The sequence below is a fragment of the Elephantulus edwardii genome, unplaced genomic scaffold (genome assembly GCF_000299155.1).
Source record: "Elephantulus edwardii isolate Elephantulus edwardi_28Jun2011 unplaced genomic scaffold, EleEdw1.0 scaffold00037, whole genome shotgun sequence".
Classification (NCBI taxonomy): domain Eukaryota; kingdom Metazoa; phylum Chordata; class Mammalia; order Macroscelidea; family Macroscelididae; genus Elephantulus; species Elephantulus edwardii.
Window position 1 is genome coordinate 2,178,502 of NW_006399787.1, and position 21,926 is coordinate 2,200,427.

Below are 21,926 nucleotides of genomic sequence, written 5' to 3' on the forward strand. Positions count from 1 at the left end.
AAACCCACACAGTCTCAGGGCTTATGCACCACCCTGAATTGTGGCTGCCCGTATTTTGATGAGGCTGTGAATTTATAATTTCTGACAATTGAGACTATGGAATCAAAGTTTGTGATTTATACCAATTAGATTTTGGAAATGATCTTAATGATTACGAAACAGAGGCTCACTTGTCCTCAGATAGTTAATGTTAAAACTTAAGTACAGGGTTTAGAATGAGTGGTTTTTTTTTTAAAGGAAAGAAATAGAGAGAGAAATCTGGGGCTGAGCTGGAACTGGCCTTGGACTACTACCATTATTGACAATGCTAGTTGCCGCATGAGACAGTGTGTCCGATACGGCCGGTTGTCAACCTCGGCATCTATTTTTACCTTCTTCCTATGCGATATGTATGGCTTTTCCAGTAGTCTTTCTTACAGCTCTGCCAGCAAGTGAGCTGTGTTTAGTTGGGGAGTGGGTCAGGGTCTTTGGGCTCCATTAAATTCATGACCTTAAGAAAGTGTCAACTGTGTTATTTCTCATGCTATGAATTTCTTGGGGGGTGATCTGAAAACGTGAGTTGAAGAGGACATGTGGGGAAGGTTTTATTTTAATGTTTGCTGTGGAGAATTGGAACCAATTTTACTTCTGTGCTACGTAGTGTAATAAATGTGCTTAGTATTTTAGAATACTTCTAGAGCTGTGTGATTATCCATGAGAGAATAGGGTCCATGTTTTAATACTATAAAAACGGAATATCCTCAAGAAAGAATATTATGCATAAAAAGTTAATACCTTCTGTACTAGAAATTTGGGCTACAGCTGATGACGCTATAGTAGTTAATGTTGGGTATAAAAGAAAAATACAGTTCTCTTGATTAAAATAGCCAATTAATTAAGTTCATTTTCAAGGTAAAGATTGGCTAAAATATTATAATAACAAAATAGAGTTTAGAGAATTGTATTAATAAGTCAATTTCCCCTCCTACCCCCTAAACTAAGTGCTCTGATTAAAATTTCCCTTTAGAGAGACTTAGGAAAGTGCCATCTGGTATGGGAACTTTTGAAGAATTTCAATATTAAACTGGAAAGTCCTTGTTCCCCTCTTCTGTAGTGGGCCTAAGTTGTCAACTGTTCTTAGGAACACTCCACAAAGAAAACGTTAATGGATCAGAGTCAGACACAGGATAATTCTAATGTCCTAAAACTTAAACTATCCGCTCCTTTCTCAGTAACTGAGCTTCCCTCATTCTCCTGGTCAGAGAACTGTTCTATACATGTTCCTCTAAAATAGCTCTAATATTAAGCTATAAGAACTGTAGATTTAAAAAAAAATAGAGTCTGCTGAAATTTTCTTTTTTGGAGACATAAGAAAAATGTTTTTGGAGTTAAATTCTTAGCATTTCTAATTGAAAAGTTTGTTCTCAAGTCTGTGACAGAATTACTGGACACAGGAAAGTGTTGTTTACAGAATTTTACATTGAGGTAAATGGAAACAATGTAGGCTTTAGGGTTCAGATTTGAAAATGAATTTTCATCTTTCTACTAGAAATTACCTCATTGACTTCAGGCAAATTGTTTAATCTTTTTGAACCTGACTTTGACCGCTTGAAAAATGGACATGATCATGCCTTCATTATAGCTAGCATTCATTTAAGGACTCAAACAGATTTATGTACTTGGGGACTATTTTATTGTTACTTCAGTATTTCCTTTGATAATTGAAAGCATCTACTAATTCTTAATATCTGGTGCATTATAGGCACTCTATACATACTTCCTTCTTGGAATTCATTGAACTTGACATTGTGGGAGTTTATCTTAGTGACATAAATAAGAGAGTGTTGCACCGTTGAAAGTGAGTTGTGTGCCCAATTATTTTAACTTCAGTGTATCTCCCAAGTTAGATGGCACATACATTGCTCGCCATCCTCATGTTTCTTTGTGAATTTTGGCTACCCAAAATGCCATCATATGTTGCTGTTAAGAGCACTTGTCATTTCCTATGGAACTTATGTAATAGCATTGAAAATATATTTGGAAATATTTTAAAATCCTTTTAAAGTTGTGGTTTGAGTTTGTAGTGTATGGAGCTTTGAATACTGGAAATTTCATTTAAAATAGTTACACAAGTAAGAGCAGTATATAATTAAAAAAACTTTTCCAAATTTGAGAATGATTATTAAGGCTATATATAAACCAGCAGCATGTGAACAGAGTTTTAGACAAAGCAGCAGGAGTTGATGAGTTTTCAGTAAATTAAAAATGAAGTATCAACCATTGTAAAAATACATTTATTTCAGCAGCACATGGTTGAGCCAGAAAGGGAAGAAAATCATAAATGTGCACACACTTGATTTTACAAAGACTTTTCCTCTTTTTCTTGTTGTCTTTATTCTTTCATTTTCTCTCCTCCTCTTTCTATGATAACTGAAGGTAAAGAATCTGTACAGAAGCAAAATATTTTTCTTTCTGTGTTTTCCTTAGGTGCCACTGGCTTGGCTCTCACTTCAAACTTATGCATGACAGAATAATGCACCGCTTGATTTTGCACCGCTCACACAATCATTACTTTTCTCAAGACTGTGCCAGTCCATCTTGTTGAAGGTCTTCCTCTGTTTCACTGATTGTTTACCAAATGTGATGTCTTTATCCAGGTCTAGCTTCTCCTGACAGCATGTGCAAAGTATGTGAAATCAAGTCTTACCATCTTGCTTTAAGAAACACTCTGATTGCACCTCTGTAAAAGCAGATCTGCTTGTTCTTTTTGCAGTCCATGCTATATTCAATATTCTTTATCAACACTGTGCTTCAATGGCATCAATTATTTTTCTGTCTATTTATTGGCCAACTTTCAGATGCACATGAAGTTACTGAAAATACTGTGGCTTGAGATATGCACCTTGGTTCTCAAAGTGACGTCGTTGCTCTGCAGCACTTTATGTTTTTCTTCCTGGGTTTTATTTTTTTAAAATTGTGATTGTAATAAAAGCTTACAGAAAGGTTGGGTTATATTCATTCATTTTTGCACGTTTTCTTCGCTCATTCTCGCTCTCCCCTCCCCCAGTCCACTTTGTAACGCACCTCTTTTCCAGATTGTTAATTATGCATATAATGCCTTATCATAGATTCCTTTCATACAGTCCTTTCCCTTATCTGTTCCAGTGCAGTGTTCATTATCTATTTACTTTTTTCCTGTTCTCCCTCTCCCCCTCCTCCTCCAGTCCTATTTTAATAACAGTGGTTTTATGCAGTATTTGACCTTTTTTGACTGAGATATTTCACCAAGCATAATGTCTCCTGGACTCATCTGTGTTGTGTAGTTTTACAAGGTCTTGGTTTTTCAATGCTGCATAATATTCCAGTGTGTGAATGTACCTCAGTTTTTCTAGCCACTTAGTTGTTGATAAGCGATTGGGCTGTTTCCATCTCTTTTCTGTTGCCAGTAACACAGAATAAATATGCATGTGCACCTCTTTAGCACATTAAAGAATTCATCTGCGACAGATTTTCCCATTTCAATACCATATTTGGTTTTTGACTGCTGCTTCCATGGGTATTTGCTGTAGCTCCATGGAAAATGAAATTCTTTAAAACATCAAATTTTTCCCCCATTATGATTTTCTAAGTGGTGCAGTTGTGAAGATTTTTAATTTAATTTTTTTAATATGGAGGTTTAATCAAGAAGAAGTATGCAGTCTTGAAACTTGATCAGTAAGTATACCAAATCTTCATTTTTAACAAGCAAGCTATCTTTCAGCTGCATAACATGGGTTAGTGATTAGTCTTCCTCCAACCCTGATGCCACCTTCTACTTCATATAGTCTAGCTTCTAAAATTATTTGCTCAGCATACAGATTGAACCCTATGGAGGCAGTACAACCTTGACAAACAATTGTTGATTTTAACCCATGCAGTTCCCCTTACTCTGAATGACTGCTTCTTGGACTTTGTACATGTTTCTCATGAGCATAGGGAGGTCTGTTGGCTTAGTGCTAAGGAGTTGTGCTGCCAACTCAAAGGCACAAGGTTTGAGTCTACCAACTGTTCTAAGGGAGGTAGTCAGACAGTTACCTCCTGTGCTCCTTACACCCCCTGAAAACCTGCTGGAGGTTCAGCTATTGCGTCAGCTCTGACTTGACGGCACATAACAACAACAACTTAGGGACATAATTGAGTGTTTTAGGATTCCCATTCTTCTTGTTGTTATCCATAGTTTATTATCCACATAGTCCTGTACCTCTGCACAGTCAAGAAAATGGAGGTAAGTATATTTTTATATCCTCTGCTTCCAGCCACCCTCTATTTAGTTTTATCTTCTGAATCTAGCTTAAGTTCCTTGCACTTCTCTGTTGATACAGTGCTCCAGTTCCTTCTGAATTATCTTTAGCAGGATTTTACATGAATAGGATGTTAATGTTACTGTTTGATAATTTTATCACATAGCTAGCGCAACTTCCTTTGCAGTGGGCACATATTGTATGGATCTTTTCCAGTCAATTAACCAGGTAACTGTTCTTCAGATTTCTTGGCATAGACTAGTAAACATGTCCAGTGCTGCATTTGTTTGATGAAACATCTCAACTAAAAAAAAAAAGAAACATCTCAACTGTTGTTCTGTTACTTCCAGGGGCCTTGCTTCAGTGCAGCTCAGGAATGTTCCTTCAGTAACATTGATTCTTGCCGTCGAGTTGTAGGCGACTCATAGTGACTCTATGAATGAAAGACCTGAACATTTGTATCACTTTCATCCTTTCTCCAGGTTTGTAGGGTATCTGGAGGAGTGGCATCCACTTCTGAAAAAGCTTGCCTCTGATCCAGAAAGTATTAAAAGAAGATGGAAAGAGTATATAGAATCACTATACCAAAAGGAATTGGTGGACAAAGAAGAATTTTATGAAGCAACGTATGATCAAGAGCCTGTGGTGATGAAGGAAGAAGTTCAAGCTGCTCTGAAAGGACTGGCAAAAAACAAGGCCTCAGGAACTGATGACATACTAATTGACGTATTTCAATAAACAGATGCTTCCCTGGATGTGCTCACCAAGTTGATTGTGCTTATGCGAAACCTAACCTTGGACCAGGAGGCAGTCGTCAGAATAGAGCAAGGAAACGCTGCATGGTTCAAAATTGGGAAGGGCGTACGTTAAGGATGTGTCCTATCTCCATATCTTTTCAATCTATACGTGCAACAGATTATCTGGGAGGCTGGGCTCTATGAGGAGAAATGTGCCATAAGGATTGGAGGAAGATATTCATCAACAATCTGCATATGCAGATGACACAACCCTGCTTGCTGAAACTGAAGGGCTGAAACTGAGCACTTGCTGCAGAGGGTCAAGGACTGCAGCCCTTAATATGGACTAAAGTTCAACATCAAGAAAACAAGGATTCTCACTCACCATTGGGCCAATTGACAGCATTATGATAGATGGTGAAGAGCTTGAGTTTGTTGACAGCTTCAGTTAGCTTAGCTCTACAATCAACATTCTTGGTACCAGCAGCCAGGGAATTAAAAGATGAATTACGTTGGGAAAGTCAGCTGTCAGAAACCTTTCCAAAGTACTGAAGATCAACGATGTCAGTCTGGAGACTGTTTGGTGCGCCTGATACAGGCCATGGTCTTTGCAATCACTTACTATGCATCAGAAAACTGGACAATGACTAGGGATGATAGAAGGCGAATTTGATGCCTGTGAGCTGTAATGTTGGAGAAAAGTATTGAATATACCATGGACTTCTTGAGAAATAAACTCGTTCGTCTTGGCAAAGGTAAAGCCAGGCTGCTCTTTTGAGGCAAGGATTTTGAAGCTTCATCTGACATAGTTTGAATATGTTGCAAGGCGGGATCAATCCTTGGAGAGGGACATCATGCTTGGGAAGGTGGAGGGACAGTGCAGGAGAGGAAGACCCTCGATAAGATGGATTGACTCGGTGACTGGGGTAGTGGGGGTAGGTGTATCAGAGAGACAATAGGATTGGCACAGGATAGAGCAGGGTTTAGGGCTATTTTACATAGATTCACTGAGTCATAGGTGACTCGACAGCACATAACAACAACCACCACCACCACCACAACAACAACAGGTGCTCCTCGGGAGAAAAATGAGTAGTCTCCCGTAAAGAATAAGAACCTTAGAAACATGATAGAGACTCCCCTTTCCCCACCCCCCATCCGTCCCCCCCCCCCGCCTCCTCAGGGTCGGAACAGGCAGTGGGTTTAAAGGAGTTCTAGTGGCGTAGTGGTTAAGAGCTTAGTTTTTAACCAAAAAAAGTCACCCACCAGTTGCTCCGTGGGAGACATGTAACAGTAAACCCCTGTAAAGATTTATAGTCTTTGAAACCGCATGTAACAGTTCTCTGTCCTTCTCTGTGGTAGTTCTCTTGTTTTAAGGTTTTGCCCTGAGTCAGAATCTAGCAGTTGGCAGTTAGTTAATTGGGTAAATGAGTTACTCTTCTAGAATAGGCCTAGTTTTGCTGAGAAGTATGAGAGATATACTGGGTATTGGTGCTAAAGCAGTTGCTGATGGTGCGTGTGGACCATGGAATCTTCTATATGAGCTTCTTTGATAGTATCCATCTTGTCGTTTTGGAAGCCAGATTTTATTATTTGATTTATTTCTCAAGATATTCCTGCTTGAGGAATTCCTATTTTCTTTTCCATTTCTAGGTAAGGTGGGGTTAACCCATTCCTCACAATGCAACTTATTTGTTACTGTTGTGTGCCCTTGTGTTGAAACCGACTCATGGCTGACCCTCCAGTGGATTTTCAGAAGCAGTAAATTGCACAACAGGAGATAGGCCATCTGTCTCCCACAGAGCAGGTGAATTCGAACTGCATGTGTTTGGATTTGCAGCATGGCCTTTTACCAATGCATGGAGAAACTTTCTGAAAGCTCTGAAAGCAAATACAGCAAATGTTGCTGACTGAATTTCCATCACTACAGTTTATTCAAGTAGCATCAGTCCCCAAATGACACGATTCAGAGTTTAATTTTCATGGCTTATTAAGTGTGAGTAATTGCATAAAGTGCAGTGCAATTGCATAAATTGCAAAGTCATTAAACTTTGCTGCTGGCTCTTAACGTCCACACATCACTGTATTTGAGACGCCTCTCGTGGTCAGTGATCAGCCACATTATTTTGTTCAAAGTCCTTTGGTGATTGGTCATACGTTGCAGTGCGTGTAGTTTTTTTATTCTTTTATTACTTCTTTGTCTCCCAATGATAAACAAACACACTATTTTACAAAAGTGAATAATTAAAAAAGAGAATTGGCCAACAGATGAAATGACAGTTAAACAAAGTGACTATGCTGAATTCAGATTTAGATAGCATTTAAATGGATTTATAGAAGAAATAACTGCCGAAAGTTGATCCTGCTGTAGTTGGAGTACCTTCAATTAGACAGCAAGAAAAAGTTAGGTCAATTTGGAGTATGGTAACATCATTTAAAGAGTGTTTCCATGTTAGAACAGAATATCCCTCGGGCTGCCTCATGCTCTCTCTTCATGGATCTGGTGTGCATCATGGGAGATAGAGTCTTTTGAGTTACACATTCATTTTTCCAGTTCTTTATGTATGACATAGATTTTGTCTCCACTCAGAGTTTTCGATATAGAGACATTCTGGGGCTTTCAGAGATATTTGAAAATCTTAAAAGTTACTGCTTTTGTTTTTAGTGGTAATCTGAAAACCAAAACAAAACCTCCGAAATAATTGCCATTGCATTGATTCTGACTCCCAGTGACCCTGGCAGGCAAAGCAGAATTGCCAGTTAGGGTTCCCGAGGCTATATGTTTTTATGGAAGCAGATTTGTAAAACTTTCTTCTGTAGAGTGGCTGGTGAGCTTGAACAGCCAGTCTTTCATTTAGCGGCTAATTACAAGGACTTCTTCAATCTAAAGGCATATGTCTTCTCCCCCCGTTTCATTTATTCTACTAGCTTCAGAAAGAATGAGTCAGTCCCCTGACATCTGCCAGTAGTTGTCATTGATTTTTGTATCCTTTGAATACATTTATGCAGAGCAAGGTATTTAGTTAATTGAGATTATGCTTTTTCATTGATGTTCAGACTCTTTAATCTTTGATCAGAGGGAGACTGTGCAACTTAACTCCTAAATCTGAAGACAATCTTTTATGGCTTGGGTAAACTAAAGTCTATATTTAGTGACCCTTCTGGCATTTGAGGTAGGCGACATTATGATAGATAGAGAAAAGTTTGAAATTATCAGTTATTTCTTCTTTCTTGGACCCACAACCAACACCCTTTGTAACAGCAGTCAGGAGATCAGGACATATACATTGGGCAAGTCTGCTTTCTGGGACCTCTCCAAATTACTGAGGAGCAATGATGTTAGTTTGAAGACTAAGACATTCCTGATTCAGGCCACATTCTTTCTGTTCACTTGCTGTGCCTCTGAGAGTTAGACAGTGAATCAGCAAGACAGAAGAAGAATTGATGCCTTTGAACTGTGGTGTTGGAAAAGAGCCCTGAATATCCCGTGGACTGATGAACGAACAGTGTCTTAGAAAAGTTCATCCATTATGCTCCTTGGAAGCAAGGGTGGCGAAGCTGTGTCTCACATGCGTTGGCCGTGTTGTGAGGAGAGGCTATTCCTTGGAAAGCGTTAGCATGCTTGGAAAGGTGGAGGAATCAGTGACGGAGGGAAAGACCCTCAGTGAGATGGATTGACAGACACAGTGACTACAACAGTGAGTCTGCAGCAATGGGTCAGCACAGTGACTTGCATCTCAGGTGTGTCAGAGATTGTGAGGATGGCACAGGATAGGACAGGGATCAGATCTGTTGATAGGGTCACTACAAAGTGGGCCCAGCTTGATGGAACTTAACAACATATGTCGTGAGCCTAGTTTGGTTTCTTTGAGAAGAAGAACTAAATCCCTTCTGAAGCAACATAGCATCACTAGGCTTTCAAGTTATTTCATATGTGTTGTCTAGTAAAGTAAGAAAAATCTTACGGGCTTTTGAGTCAGAACCAACTCATACCTGGCCCTTGAGTGGGTTTTCAGAGTCTGTAAATTGCATGGGAGAAGGTTGCCCATTTTCTTCCTGTGGAGAACATGGCAGATTCGAACTGCCTGCCTCTGGATTGGCATTGCACCTCATTACCCATTAGGCCACCAGGGCTTTCCTATTAAGGAAAATACTCCGGTGTAATCTGTTAATTACTGTTCTCAAGTTTTACTTGTAATCATACAGGTGCATAATAGTTATCCTTTAATTATTTTAATCAAATATCAAAAGAACAGAGGTAAGAAGCATAAATGTAATAGACACTTTATAAACTTATATCATGTTGTGGAAAAAGCATTATGCTTTATGATGCTAGTTCAAGAGTGTTTTAGGTAGAGAAAGTCTTTAGAAAATGCAGCCATCACTTGGTAAGTGTTAAGTTAGTCATGGTAGACTCAAAAGAATCTTTAAATCTTTCTTGTGCATTGGAATGGTTTTAACAAAGTAGTTTTATACATTTTAGAAAGGAAGAGTAAGTTAATATTAGATTGCATTGTATTGGTATTGTTTTTATTTCATTTTGAGCTTGGTTTTACAATTCCCTTAAGTCCCTGGATTACAAAGTCTGATTAATAGGTAACTCATATTTGCCCTTTAATATTAGGTAAATTTTCTCTCATTTGAAACTATTGAGCCAATTTGTTTTAACAAAATATTCATCAAAATAACTTTCACATGTTGCTCCAGTAACTTTTAAATTGATGATAATGCTTTAAGCCATTTCTTGTACTTAAAGTAAGACAAAATCAGGACCATGCATACTTGCTCAAACTTAATTGCGAATTTGACTTAAAGATACACTTAGGAAGCGATCCACTTTGTAAATCAGGTCAGCTTGTACTTAAGAGTTACGATCCTTACGTTTTTTAAAATAATTTTTAAGATTTTACATTTTTCAAAAGTCTCATTTTTTTCAGAGTTCTCAAATTGATTTTAGATGTCATGATTACATTTTCTGCAATGTGTACTGTGTTAAACACAAAGCTAAATCTGTCACGGAATTAAAATCTATAAAGTGGGAGGGCCTGTTTTGCTGTGCTGCCTGTTGTAGTGATAATGAAAAAAATGATATCTAACTCATTTTTACATTTTATCTTTTGGCTCTTTGTCTCTCAGTTACTCATCCTCAGTGGCTTAGGACATATCTTCATACTTTTTAAATGCCATTGCCAAGTGCTTTTCTATAATATTTCTGAATGATTAATTTTCCAACATCTGTCATTCCCTTGCATTTTGGGATGATGTTTCATTTCACTCGTTATGTACTATTTCTCCCATATGTTCCAGGGTGACTTCTGGCAGTAGGAAATGTGTGTGTCAAAATTCGTTTTATTCATCAGCTTTTATTTACACCTTGGGGTTTGTTAGCAAATAAGCTCACATAAAAAGAATACTGCCATTTTCTGCTTCTGGAAATGGTGAATGTTTTTTTAAAATAACTCTCCTACCAGGAACAACTGGACAGGTGAACAGAATGTCATCGAATCCCCCAGAAAACTGTTCTCTTTTGAGGGTTACCATGAATCCACAGATTATGACAAAGACAGATGTCCAGAGTGCTGAGTATTACTATGTGGATTATTTTTTCCCCTTGAGGTGACAGCTGATTCAAAAAGAGCTATTTTTGAGTTTAGAAGCTTAGATAAGAGTTGCTTATCGACTCCCAAGGTTAGGGAGACTAAAAGTGGTGTTTAGGGATCTTCTGGCTTTTGATTTAACCCTGAAGGGGTATAACTGAGATGGATACATGGTGGATTAAAAATAGGGGAAGTAGTAGAGTAGAAACAACCCAGTCTTTATAAGGACAAAAAAACATAGCTTTGTGCCATGTCAGTTTCTAACTAAAGTAATTTGTGATTTCTAATGACCACAGATGTGGCCCGAGTGAAATATGAACCCATGACTTTGGTGGCCTAGTGGTAAGAAGATGTGCTGCAATCTCAAAGACACACAGTTCAAATCCACCAGCAGCTCCACGGTAGAAGGAAAGGCAGTTTACTGCCTCTGAAATCCCACTACAGGGTCACTTCAGAGTCGGCTCCAATACAACAAGGTGACAACAGCAGGAACCATAATTTTCATCTGAACCGGCCCTGAATTTCTATGTCTTCCCTGTCATAATAACATTCTAGCCATTTTTTAATAATCTTAAGCAAGATTTTACTTGTATGTGACATTATTGTTTGCTAATTACCACACTATGTAGGATCACCTTGTTTGGGACTGGAAACAAATATGCACCTATTTCAGTTAGTTGGCAAATTAGCTGTCTTCTGAATTTCTTGGCTTAGGTTAGTAAGTACATCCAGGGCTGCCATCTGCTTGTTGAAATATCCCAGTTGGTATTCCATCTATTCCTGGGACCTTGTTTTTCAGTGAAGATATTGACAAAGAAGAATTCATTCCTTCATTTCTGTTGGCTCTTGATCATATGCCAAACAAATTCTTTTTGCTACAATGACTGTGTATTCCTTTAAACATCTTTTGATATTTCTTGCATCATTCAATATTTTGCCTGTAGTATCCATTAGTATTGTAACTGAAAGCTTGTATTTGTTCTTCAGTTCTTACACCTTGAGAAATGCCAGACGTGTTTTCCCCACTGTTTGCAGTTTATAATACTTTGCTTTGTCTTCTTGAGATGCCCTTTGAATTCTCCTTTTCAGCTTTCTAACTTCAGCATTTCTTCCCTTCAATTTGGCTTCTTTACATTCTAACAAGAGTTTCAGAGTCTCTTCTGGCATCACTTTAGTCTTTTCTTTCTTCATTGTTCTTGTAACAATTATTTTTCTTTAACTCTCTTCAGCGATGTCCTTGATCTTATTCCACATCTTATCTGATATACTTCAGTCATTCAATGCGCAGTGCATCACATCTGTTTTTTTTTTTTTTTTAAATCCAGGTGGGAGAGAATCATGGTCATATTTTGGTTCTTATGGACCTGTTTTCATTTTCTTCAGCTTTAGTGTGAAGTTATATGTGCATGGTCAGTCCCAGGACTGGTTTTGACTGTTGGTACTGAGCTTCTCTATTGACTTCTCCCACAGGTATAATCAATCTAGTCCTGTGTAGTTCATCAGGTAAGGTCCATATGTATTTAATCATAATTTATGGGTTTCTCCCCCCAAAAAAAGATATTTACAGTGAATAATTACAAGTGTATTTACGCCAGAAATGACAACTTGAAGAGGAATGATGCTGCGTTGATTGTGAACTAGAACATTTTGAGATGCATCACTCACAGTGATGTGAATGATAGGATACTATCTGTACATACACAAGGAAGACCTCTTAATACAACTATTATTCGGTTATATGCAGCAACCACTGAAAAGTAAAGGTGATGAATTTGAGGATTCTTTCCACAGATGTCCATCTGAATCCTGTGTAGTTCTTTAGACAGGCCCATGTGTGTACTTGTATGTGTATTTTAAGAAAGCTATTTGCAATCATTGATTATACATATTGTGCTTTGTGATCTTTGGCCTCATTTCTGTTACCAAGGTCACATTTTTCAACTCCTTGTCCTCCTTTGTTTTTAACTTTTAGATGGCAGTCACCCATTATTTCTAATGCATCCTGACAGCATGTTTTCTGGAGCTAGTTCCTCAGAGGGAAAGCCCCTCAAGGTTTGTGTTTTCAGGCAGACTGAGAAACTGACCCCGAGACAAACTGAAACACCTTAGTTAAGTGGGACAGGACACTTCCTGACCAGGTGGAAAATGTAACGATGCATGAATTCTGATGACAGCGGGCTGGAGAATTACCACTGGGCGGGCGAGGGTGGATAAACAGCTAACTACTTTATATCCTTAGACAAACAACTGCCCGTATGCAGTAAAGTTAAGAATTATCCAGGTTGATGGGAAGTGCTCTTAGTCTGCAAGCTTTATTTAAGGGGGGAAAAAGCCTTCACCACCTGCTTGAGGTACATCTAGTTCTGCAAGCCTGGCTAAACACAATAGTAAGGAAAGGTCAGTTTGCCCTCATTCTGGGAAGAAACTAGAAAAACAAATCTACTGAAAAAAAAAACCCAAAAAAACAAACACACACCAAAAACCCAAACCACACCAAGACTCCTAAGAGAAAAAGAGGCCTAAGAAAACTCAGCTAGCTTTGCTCCTGTATAGCCATTTGGGGACCTTATAGCCTCTCCCGTACAATGTTGGGTCAATTTCATATGACAGAAGTTCCTAGAAATCTTCAGTTTCTTCATCTTTGTCTTTAGTGGTTGATGCATATATTTAAAGAATAGTTGTATTAATAAACCTCCCTTGTATGCGTGTAGTGTGTTATTTCAGATGTGGCTGGCCTGTCCACCCTGGGTAACCTGCTAGCATGTCAAGGACTGGTAGCCACACAGCAACACGCAGGCCACCACAGTGTGGCAAACTGACAGAGATGAGTGAGTCGTGGGTATTCTGACTCCCCATGAGTCAGGCTATTTCAGAAATAATTTTTAAAACCTCTACTCTGACTTGTATGTGGAATTTGTTTAAAGAAAATAAAACTCCACTCCTTTCTCCTTTAATTTAGTTAAAAGAAAGTTTGGAACAATCAATTGGCCAACTGCGGAGCCAACGTTTATTAAGAAACCCAGGAGGGAGAAGCATTTCTGTTACAAGTTTGAGTACAAGTGACCTCGATGGTGGCCCTGCCTCAGGTAAACGCTTACCTGTTCTCAAAGTGTTCTTTTTAAGAATATTTCCGACATACATATTGAACACATTTAATCATTGGAATCATAAAATTCCTACATAAAATAGTGCAGACGAGGTTTGCAGATGCACTTGCAAAGGACTGTAGTGCATTGTGGTTAAATACGTGAAGTGAGACTTTGTCACCCTATCTCTATTCCTCTGCTTTCTTACACTCCACTGACTGACCGTGTAGTTTTACTTAACCCAAATTTGGGGTTAAAAATGGATTGCAAAGAATCCAAATGAACATATAGACAAAACAAAACATACTGTTGGGGTATATTTTCTGGGCATAGCGGATTGATGGTTTTCAAATGTCTGATTATGAAATATGACATTTGTTAACTACAGGTCCATTTTAAACTTGATTGGTGTGAACGTGACAGTGCTTAGCTTGTAATTCACCTTACACTTGGCTGTTACTCCAGGCTTTAGAGTTGACTAGAAATTTTTTTTTAATCTGCAGCAAAGAGAGGTGATTTGGAGAGATCGTCAGTAGCTCCAATCATTAACGTTCCTTATGATCATTATAACTGTGATTAAAATTTGGACCCCGACACCTTTTCTTCCTCTATTTTTTTATAGTTAGTTGGTTTTTACTGATTTTTAAGTACCATGTAGATTTCAATTTAATGAATTTCTTATTTGAAAAGTCTTTTTTTTAACCAGTTTTAAGTTACGCGTTAGAAAGTTATAAAAGTTAATTTCAGTTAACAATTACTTTTTTAAATGAGGTGAACAGGATCATATTGCTTCTTTGGAAAGCACAGAAAATTGGGACTTTGGAAATGTTCTGTTTTTGCTCAGGAGCTCCCATGTGCAGTTGTTAAAATAATTGGCTGCTAAGAGAAAGGTTGGCACTTGATGCCCACCAGCTCCTCTGTTGGAGACAGATTCTTAAGCCTGTTTCTGTAAAGTTTTACAGCTTTGGAAACCTTCTTAGGAACTCCCTATGTGGCCACTATGAGTCAAGATTGACTTGGTAGCAGTGGGTTTAGGATTTGGGGTTTTTGGATTTCCAGGTTATTGTTATTTTCAATTTTATCTACAAAGATAAAGAAGAGCAAAATTAATATCATGTTTGTGGAACTTTATTTGTGGCCACATCTACTGATTTATTCTTGGGAATAAATGCATTGGGAAAGGATGAATGTATGTAATTATACTGAATGTAAGAATGTGTATACTGTGTAAAATTTTAGCTTGCTTCTTTTCATGAAGGGTTTTTTTTTAATCTTCTGTCCTTCTCACCCTCGTAAAGAGAGCCGCCGCTTTCTACCTACCTCACCTCTCAAAGACTATGGGGATCCTCAAGTTAGTAAACCAGGGAGGCCCAGACCATCCGGTGTGCGGTTTGTTGGGGAGACTGAGGATGTGAACCAGGTACTCATGACTATTCTGTAATCTGTATGCAAATACTTATTTATGTTTCTATATACATAACAAACATTTGAACTTTATGGCCAAGACTTAACCACAGAAATGACTTTCTTTTTCACGTGCTAATCTTTGTCATACATTTTATTTTGGATGTTGTTGTGGAGGACTGTGTTTTGTAGAACTTTTTTGAAGTGGCCTGAGTGAGATGTGGCTGGCTCTTCTGTGAGTCTTGTTAAGCCAGCTGCTTTTTGTTTTGTAGGAACCTAACAACCACAAAAACATGAGAAAGGTAGTCTTTGTGTAGTGGACCTGTTGATTCCCCCAGCATTAATGGTTTTCTGAGTGTTGAATTTTTAATAGAGTCACTTTCTGTCAACTAAGAACTTCCATATTTTCAGTGTACCCACTGAACATTTTCGGGGGTGATAGTGCTCTAGACATACTTATTTTCTTACCTCTTTAAATAGAGTGAACATTTTTCTTAAGTAATTAATTAGGAAAGGGATAAGGGAATGTTGTCTTTAACATTCCTGTTTTGGAAGTTTTACAGTTAATGATCTCAAAATTGATCATGGGATACTTATCTTTAACTGTTAAGATTTTATCTAGCATAAAAAAAATAAGAAAATGCAGTACAAACTGCTTTGGAGAATCTTTTCTTGATTTTTGTTTTTTGGATGGGCACCACTATATTTAGTAGACTATATGATTAAATATAGGACAGTAACCAATTTCTTAAACTTACTTTTTAGTCTTTTACTGTATTCATATTGTGCCTTTTTCTGGGCACAGTGATCATGCTTGGAAACTGATGAGCAGAAGTAGTAGAAATGGCCAAGTCTCTTCATGGAATTTATAACTAACAGAAAGAGTAGATAGCAATCAAATAAGTCTCTAAATTTATGAACTGGGATATATGTTAGAGTGAAAAGGGTGTAGGGAAATGGAAGTATGGAATAAAGGAGCCTTCTTCTGTCAGGGAGTGCTTGACTGAAGAATGGACAATTGAGTTGAGTTCTAACAGATCAGCAAGACTCATTCCATTGGTAGAAACTCCACGAATAATGTGACAGGAAGGAAGATAGCATCTTAGAGCAATTGAAAGAGACCATTTAGCTAAAGAAGAAAGTCTAAGATCTTGCAGAGCCTTGTAAGGAGGTGACAGAATTGTTTATGTGAGATCGTTGCAGCTCTAGTGTAGAGAATGGAGTTTATGTGCACAGACTGATGAGGAGAACAGTCATGTGCTCTGACCTTGGGATGATCCGCACTTGATTTAGAATGGTGACATGGAGTTGGAGAGATGAATGGATTTAGGAGCGATACAGGATAAAAAGGAAAGGTCTTGAAGTTCAGTTGTCTGAGTGGAGAGAGTGGGGTGAATGGAAATGGTGACGTCAGGAGTGAGCCCTAAGATGCTTGTTTTCAGAACTGGAAATTTTTAATGGTTAAACTCACATGGATGATCTGCTATTGATTTAGTTACTTCATTTGTTTCTTTTAAATTGTTCTTCCTTATTTTCAATCCATTAGCTTAAGATAACCTTTAACTTAATGTGTCTGTGTACTCTTTCTGTCCTGAGATCAGAAGTTGTGGTTAACTCTTTCCTTATCTTGCTCAGTGTAGGCCCTGAGCCACAGTTTTTTGACAGTATAGAGACAAGCTTGCACTGATGATAAAATGCCTTGTGGGAACTTTCCTTGCATTTTGTTTTTTAGAAAGGAGCAATTTTGCTACATGGACTAGCTTATTAAATCTAGAACGGGGTGAGCTTTTATTGAATCAGTGTAGGTTTTATTTATTTTTGAAAGTCTGAATAACTAAAAAAAATGACTGTGAAATAAGGACAGTAATAAGAATGAAGACGATGTAACTACCATTTTTGAGCCTATTTTGTATTCCTCGTCTCTCCTGAGGATAGCTATTATTTTGAATTTTATATTAATTATTCTTTATTTAAAAAATACTGGTTTACTTGCTTATATTGCTTATTGTAGCCTACCTTTAAACTTTAGATAAATGAGATAATTCTGTATGTGTTTTACTGTAACTTGCTCGTATCATTCAGTGATGTGTTTTTTTGATTCATCCTTAGTAATGGTCAAACATGACTCATAGTGATCCTATGAACAAAAGACCCGAAGCCTTTCTATAACTATCATTGTTTCTCAAAGTTCATAGGGTTTCCATAGGCCTGTGGTTTAAGAAGTGGATGTCACTCCTGTTTCTAAATCTGTCTTAAACTGGGAGCTTCACTAAACACTGTCCTCCTTGGGCAACTGTTGTGGCATTTGACACCCCAGTGGCACAAGGTTCAGCATCACAGCAAACCCAAATTACCTCAATTTGTGACTCTTCATTTATTTTATAATTTAGGAAAATGCTTAGAGAAAAGTTTCCTATATGATGTACTCTAAGTATGAACTCAGATTCCAATATATATAGGAATCTCAATACCTAAATAAAAATCTATCCCCAATAATAATTATTAGGAATAATGTTTATCAAACCTTTTTCGATTTGATGATTTTGCTTTTATGATTTTTTTTCACTTTTATGATTGTGCCCCTTCTGTGTAGTCTAAAGCAGCTTCCCTGGAACAATGGAGAGTGTATAACACTGGGAGGATTTATCTCTCAAATTTATAAGAATTTCAACTCCACACAGACTCTTGCTTCCATTTTTACGAAGGCATGGCATTTGGTTGGCAGAAGATACTGTAATTTAGTTATCTGCATTCTAATCTTGATGAGTGATTGATTGGCTTCCAGTATTCTTTTATGAACAGTGCTACTCAGGTCATTTTTGTACATGATTCTTAGTGCACATGAGCAGAAATTTCTCTAGGGTAGAGAAATGGTAATGTCCATGTGAGTTGGTAGGATAAAGTTTTATTAGAACATATCCATGTTCATTTTTTATGACTGCTTCTGTGCTACAGAAGTAAGTTCTATAGATGTAACAGAAGCCATGAAGCCAGCAAGCTTGAACTATCTGCAATCTGGCCTCTTACACAAAAGCTTGCTGTTACCTTCTTTGAGAGTAGAGTTGATATACTGTAAAAGATCTACTAATTAATAGAACTATTGCTGACAAATGGACGCTCTCTTCCTGTGTGATGTGTAGCCTCCGAGAACCTGTTGGAGGTCAGCTCTGAGTTGGTTCCGACTTGATGGAAATGAGTTGTTTTTTTAAAAATTTTAAAATTAATGTAAAGATAGTATATATTTTTTTAAAATAATTTTAATGAGAATCTACAGAGATCTTGGATTTCCATTCCTTCATTGTCACACTTCCCTCACCGCCCATCCCTCCACCCCCACCCCCCAGTTCGCTCCTCTCTTTCAAAAGTAAAAGAAACACTCCTTCCCTGGTACACAATCCCCCTGCACCCCTCCCACCGCCCCAAGTACATTCCACCACACAACCCCAATTGTGTGAGTTTGTTTTTTAATTCATAGCTGTTAGGTCACCAGATTTCCCTGATATATAGCTTTAAATAAAATGGTTTTACTTTGAAAAAAATAGGTATTTTTGAATAAATGCTTATTTTATTTTTGAGATAATAGCCATTTTCAAATTCAGGCATGTAGCAGAAAACAAGTGCTTATTATCGTCAGTGAAGCATCATGGGTAAATTCAACAGCATTTTTCATGAATCACTGTGTTTGCCTTCATCAGCTTCATGCTTTGCATCAGTCCCTTCGCGACCTCAGCAGTGAGCAAGTTCGTCTCGGAGATGATCTCAACAGGGAGTTTTCAAGAAGAAGCCGGTAAAAGCAGAATATGGTTTTCACTGGAAATTATTAGTGAAATGAAATATTCTAATTATTAGTGTGATGAAATAGATTCTAATTTAAATGAAATAATTGATGTGTTTAAATAATGTAATTGACATGCTTACATGATTTAAAAAGCAGAAACTAATAATATCATGTTTTAATATCAGTGTTTTAAATTTTTTAAAACAGAATAGTTCAAAACTCCTTGAATTTCGAGTGCATCATGACTTAACATTATTCCAGAAAAACCCAAGAAAGAAAAATCACTGTCCTTGAATAGATTATGATTCATAGTAACCCGTCAATGGGTTTCTCAGGCTTTTCCTTCTCTGTTTTTATATGAGAAAGAAAATGTAATCAAGAATTGTTGTTATGTGCCATCAAGTTGCCTGCAGCTTATAACAACTCTGTAGATAATAGCTTTGAAGCCTACCCTATTCTGAGCCAGCCTCACTGTCTCCAACACACGCGCGTCCATTACCACAGTTACTGTGTCAATCCATCTCATCGAGGGTCTTCTTCTCCTGTGCTGTCCCTTCACCCGTCCAAACATGATGTCCTTCTCCAAGGACTAGTCCCTTTTGGCCACAAGCCCAAAGTATGTGAGACAGAGCTTCAAAATCCTTACCTCCAAGGAGAAGCCTGGTTTCACCCTCTCTAGGACGGACCTGTTTGTTCTCTTGGCAATACTACTATTAGCTAATATTAAGGACTTATTTAATGTCTTATAGCTATAAGTGTCCCTCTGCAGTAGTAGCCCTGTGAAAATAGTGATTATTATGATTTATGTTTTATGGATGAAGAAATGGGCATGGAGTAGTGGAGTAACTCACTTTGCAGTAAATCACAAAGAATGGGTGTGGTGACATCAGAATTCTCATCAAATCAATTAAGTTCTGCAGTTTCTGTTCTTTACCATTTCTAGTAGACTGTGTCTCAAGATAATTTTCACAAATAGTTGATAGGAATAAACATTTAATTGTGAACTGCATTGTTAAACCATGTGATAAATCTTTTAAACTGGTATTGCTTAGTTAATAATTAGATAATTCTTTATGTCAAGCCAATGCCATTAATAAAGTGGTAGTTACCATTCTAATGATGGAGAAAGTTGGAAAATACCCTCCTATGCAATTTACAGCCTCTGAAATATATCCTCCTATGCAATTTACAGCCTCTGAAAACTTGCTGGAGGGTCAATGATGAGTTGATTCTGACTCCATAGTGATTGCTTTGCATTTTAATAGTGTTCTAATATAGTGTGTTCTTAGTTTGGAAAATTATATGTTATATAGCTTTTAGATCTCTGAAAGGAGAGGATAATATGAATAGTGGGAGCGTGAGTTTCAAGAAATAGTCTTCCCCTGAGAAGGAACAGGGCAGATACAGAGGGAATCAGAGAGATGCTTCAGGTCATTAGTGTATAATGGAGACTGAAGCTCTGAGCCTAGTTCTATCTGATAATAACAGATGTGGCCCAGAAGGATATAGGAGGCAAGGCGACTTTATTTAATATGAAAATAGTAGTCATGTTTCTAATGAAACTTGGAAGCTTAACTTTGTGGATACAGTTAATTCTAGAATCCAGTTCTGCTTATACCACATATTCTTAATTCATGTTTAGAATAATGCTGAGTAGTCAGTTACTAGACTTAGGGTTCTAATTGGTTCAGGGATGGAAAAAAGTTATTAACAAATTCTAGCATTTACTTCCCAAAGCATATAAGCAAGTCTTTAGAAGGGATTAGGTCAAGTTTAATTCAGCATGTCTTCACAGAATTCACCTGGCGTATTCTTAAAATGAGCTTCTGATAGCCTAGTGGGTAAGGAGATGTGCTGCTGACCCCAAAGCAGGAGATTTAACTCCAGCAGCCACTCCATGGGAAAAAGATGAGCGTTCTCCTCTCCTGTGATTTACACCCACTGGAGGGTCAGCTGCAGGTCAGGTCTGGCTCGATGGCAATGAGTTGAGGTGTTGAGTTTTTGTTACTACTATAGAAATAAAACCGCATGTGAAAGTGTGTTAATTTATGCATATATATAAAATAGTCTTAAAAAACACAAGGTTTCTAATGATTGCCTCATTCCATAGAGCAGCATAAAGAAAATATGAATCAGGTCAGAGGCTTAATCAGAGATAAGCTGATGAAACAGAATCATGTCAGGAGTTAGACTCCAAACAAAAGAAGATAAATTGACAATGAAACCATCATTTTAGGATGAATCAAGGACTAAGGAACAATAAGGAATAGCACTGCTCACACTGACATGTTGTTGTTGTTGTTATGTGCCGTCGAGTCGCCTGCGACTCATAGCGACCCTATGTACAACAGCCCTAAACTCCGCTCTGTCCTGTGCCAGTCGCACTGTCTCTGACACTCCCATCCCAATTATCCCAGTCACTGAATCAATCCACTTCATAGAGGGCCTTCCTCTCCTGCGCCGTCCCTCCACCCTCCCAAGCATGATGTCCCTTTCTAAGGACCGGTCTCTCCTCACAACATGTCCAAAGTAAGTTAGACGGAGCCTCAGAATCCTTGCCTCCAAGGAGCCACCCGGTTTAACCCTCTCCAGGACAAATCTGTTTGTTTTCCTAGCATTCCATGGTATTCTCAATACTCTTCTCCAGCACCACAGCTCAAAGGCATCAATTCTCCTTCTATCCTCCTTGGTCATTGTCCAACTCTCTGATGCATAACAGGTGATTGCGAAGACTATAGCCTGTATCAGACGCACCTTAGTCTCCAGAGAGACACTACTGCTCTTCAGCACTTTGGAGAGGTCCCTAACAGCAGACTTTCCCATGGCAATGCGCCTTTTAATTTCCTGGCTGCTGGTGCCAAGACTATTGATTATGGAGCCAAGCAAACTAAAGCTGTGTACAATCTCAATCTCTTCACCATCCATCCTGATGCTTCCAATTGGTCCAGTGGTGAGAATCTTTGTCTTCTTGACATTGAGCCTCAATCCATATTGTAGGCTGCAGTCCTTGACACTCTGCAGCAGGTGCTTCAGGTCCTCCTCAGTTTCAGCAAGCAGGGTTGTGT

General features: G+C 38.1%; 1 protein-coding gene across 1 annotated transcript in view; it reads left to right on the forward strand.

The window, feature by feature from the left end:
* Positions 1–21,926, forward strand: part of CEP128 (centrosomal protein 128kDa) — a 597,902-nt gene that overhangs the window by 14,922 nt on the left and 561,054 nt on the right. The window contains exons 3-5 of the mRNA XM_006884767.1: positions 13,553–13,679; positions 14,978–15,099; positions 18,779–18,870. Of these exons, the coding sequence (XP_006884829.1) occupies positions 13,553–13,679; positions 14,978–15,099; positions 18,779–18,870 (341 nt within the window). The remainder of the gene's footprint in view (positions 1–13,552; positions 13,680–14,977; positions 15,100–18,778; positions 18,871–21,926) is intronic.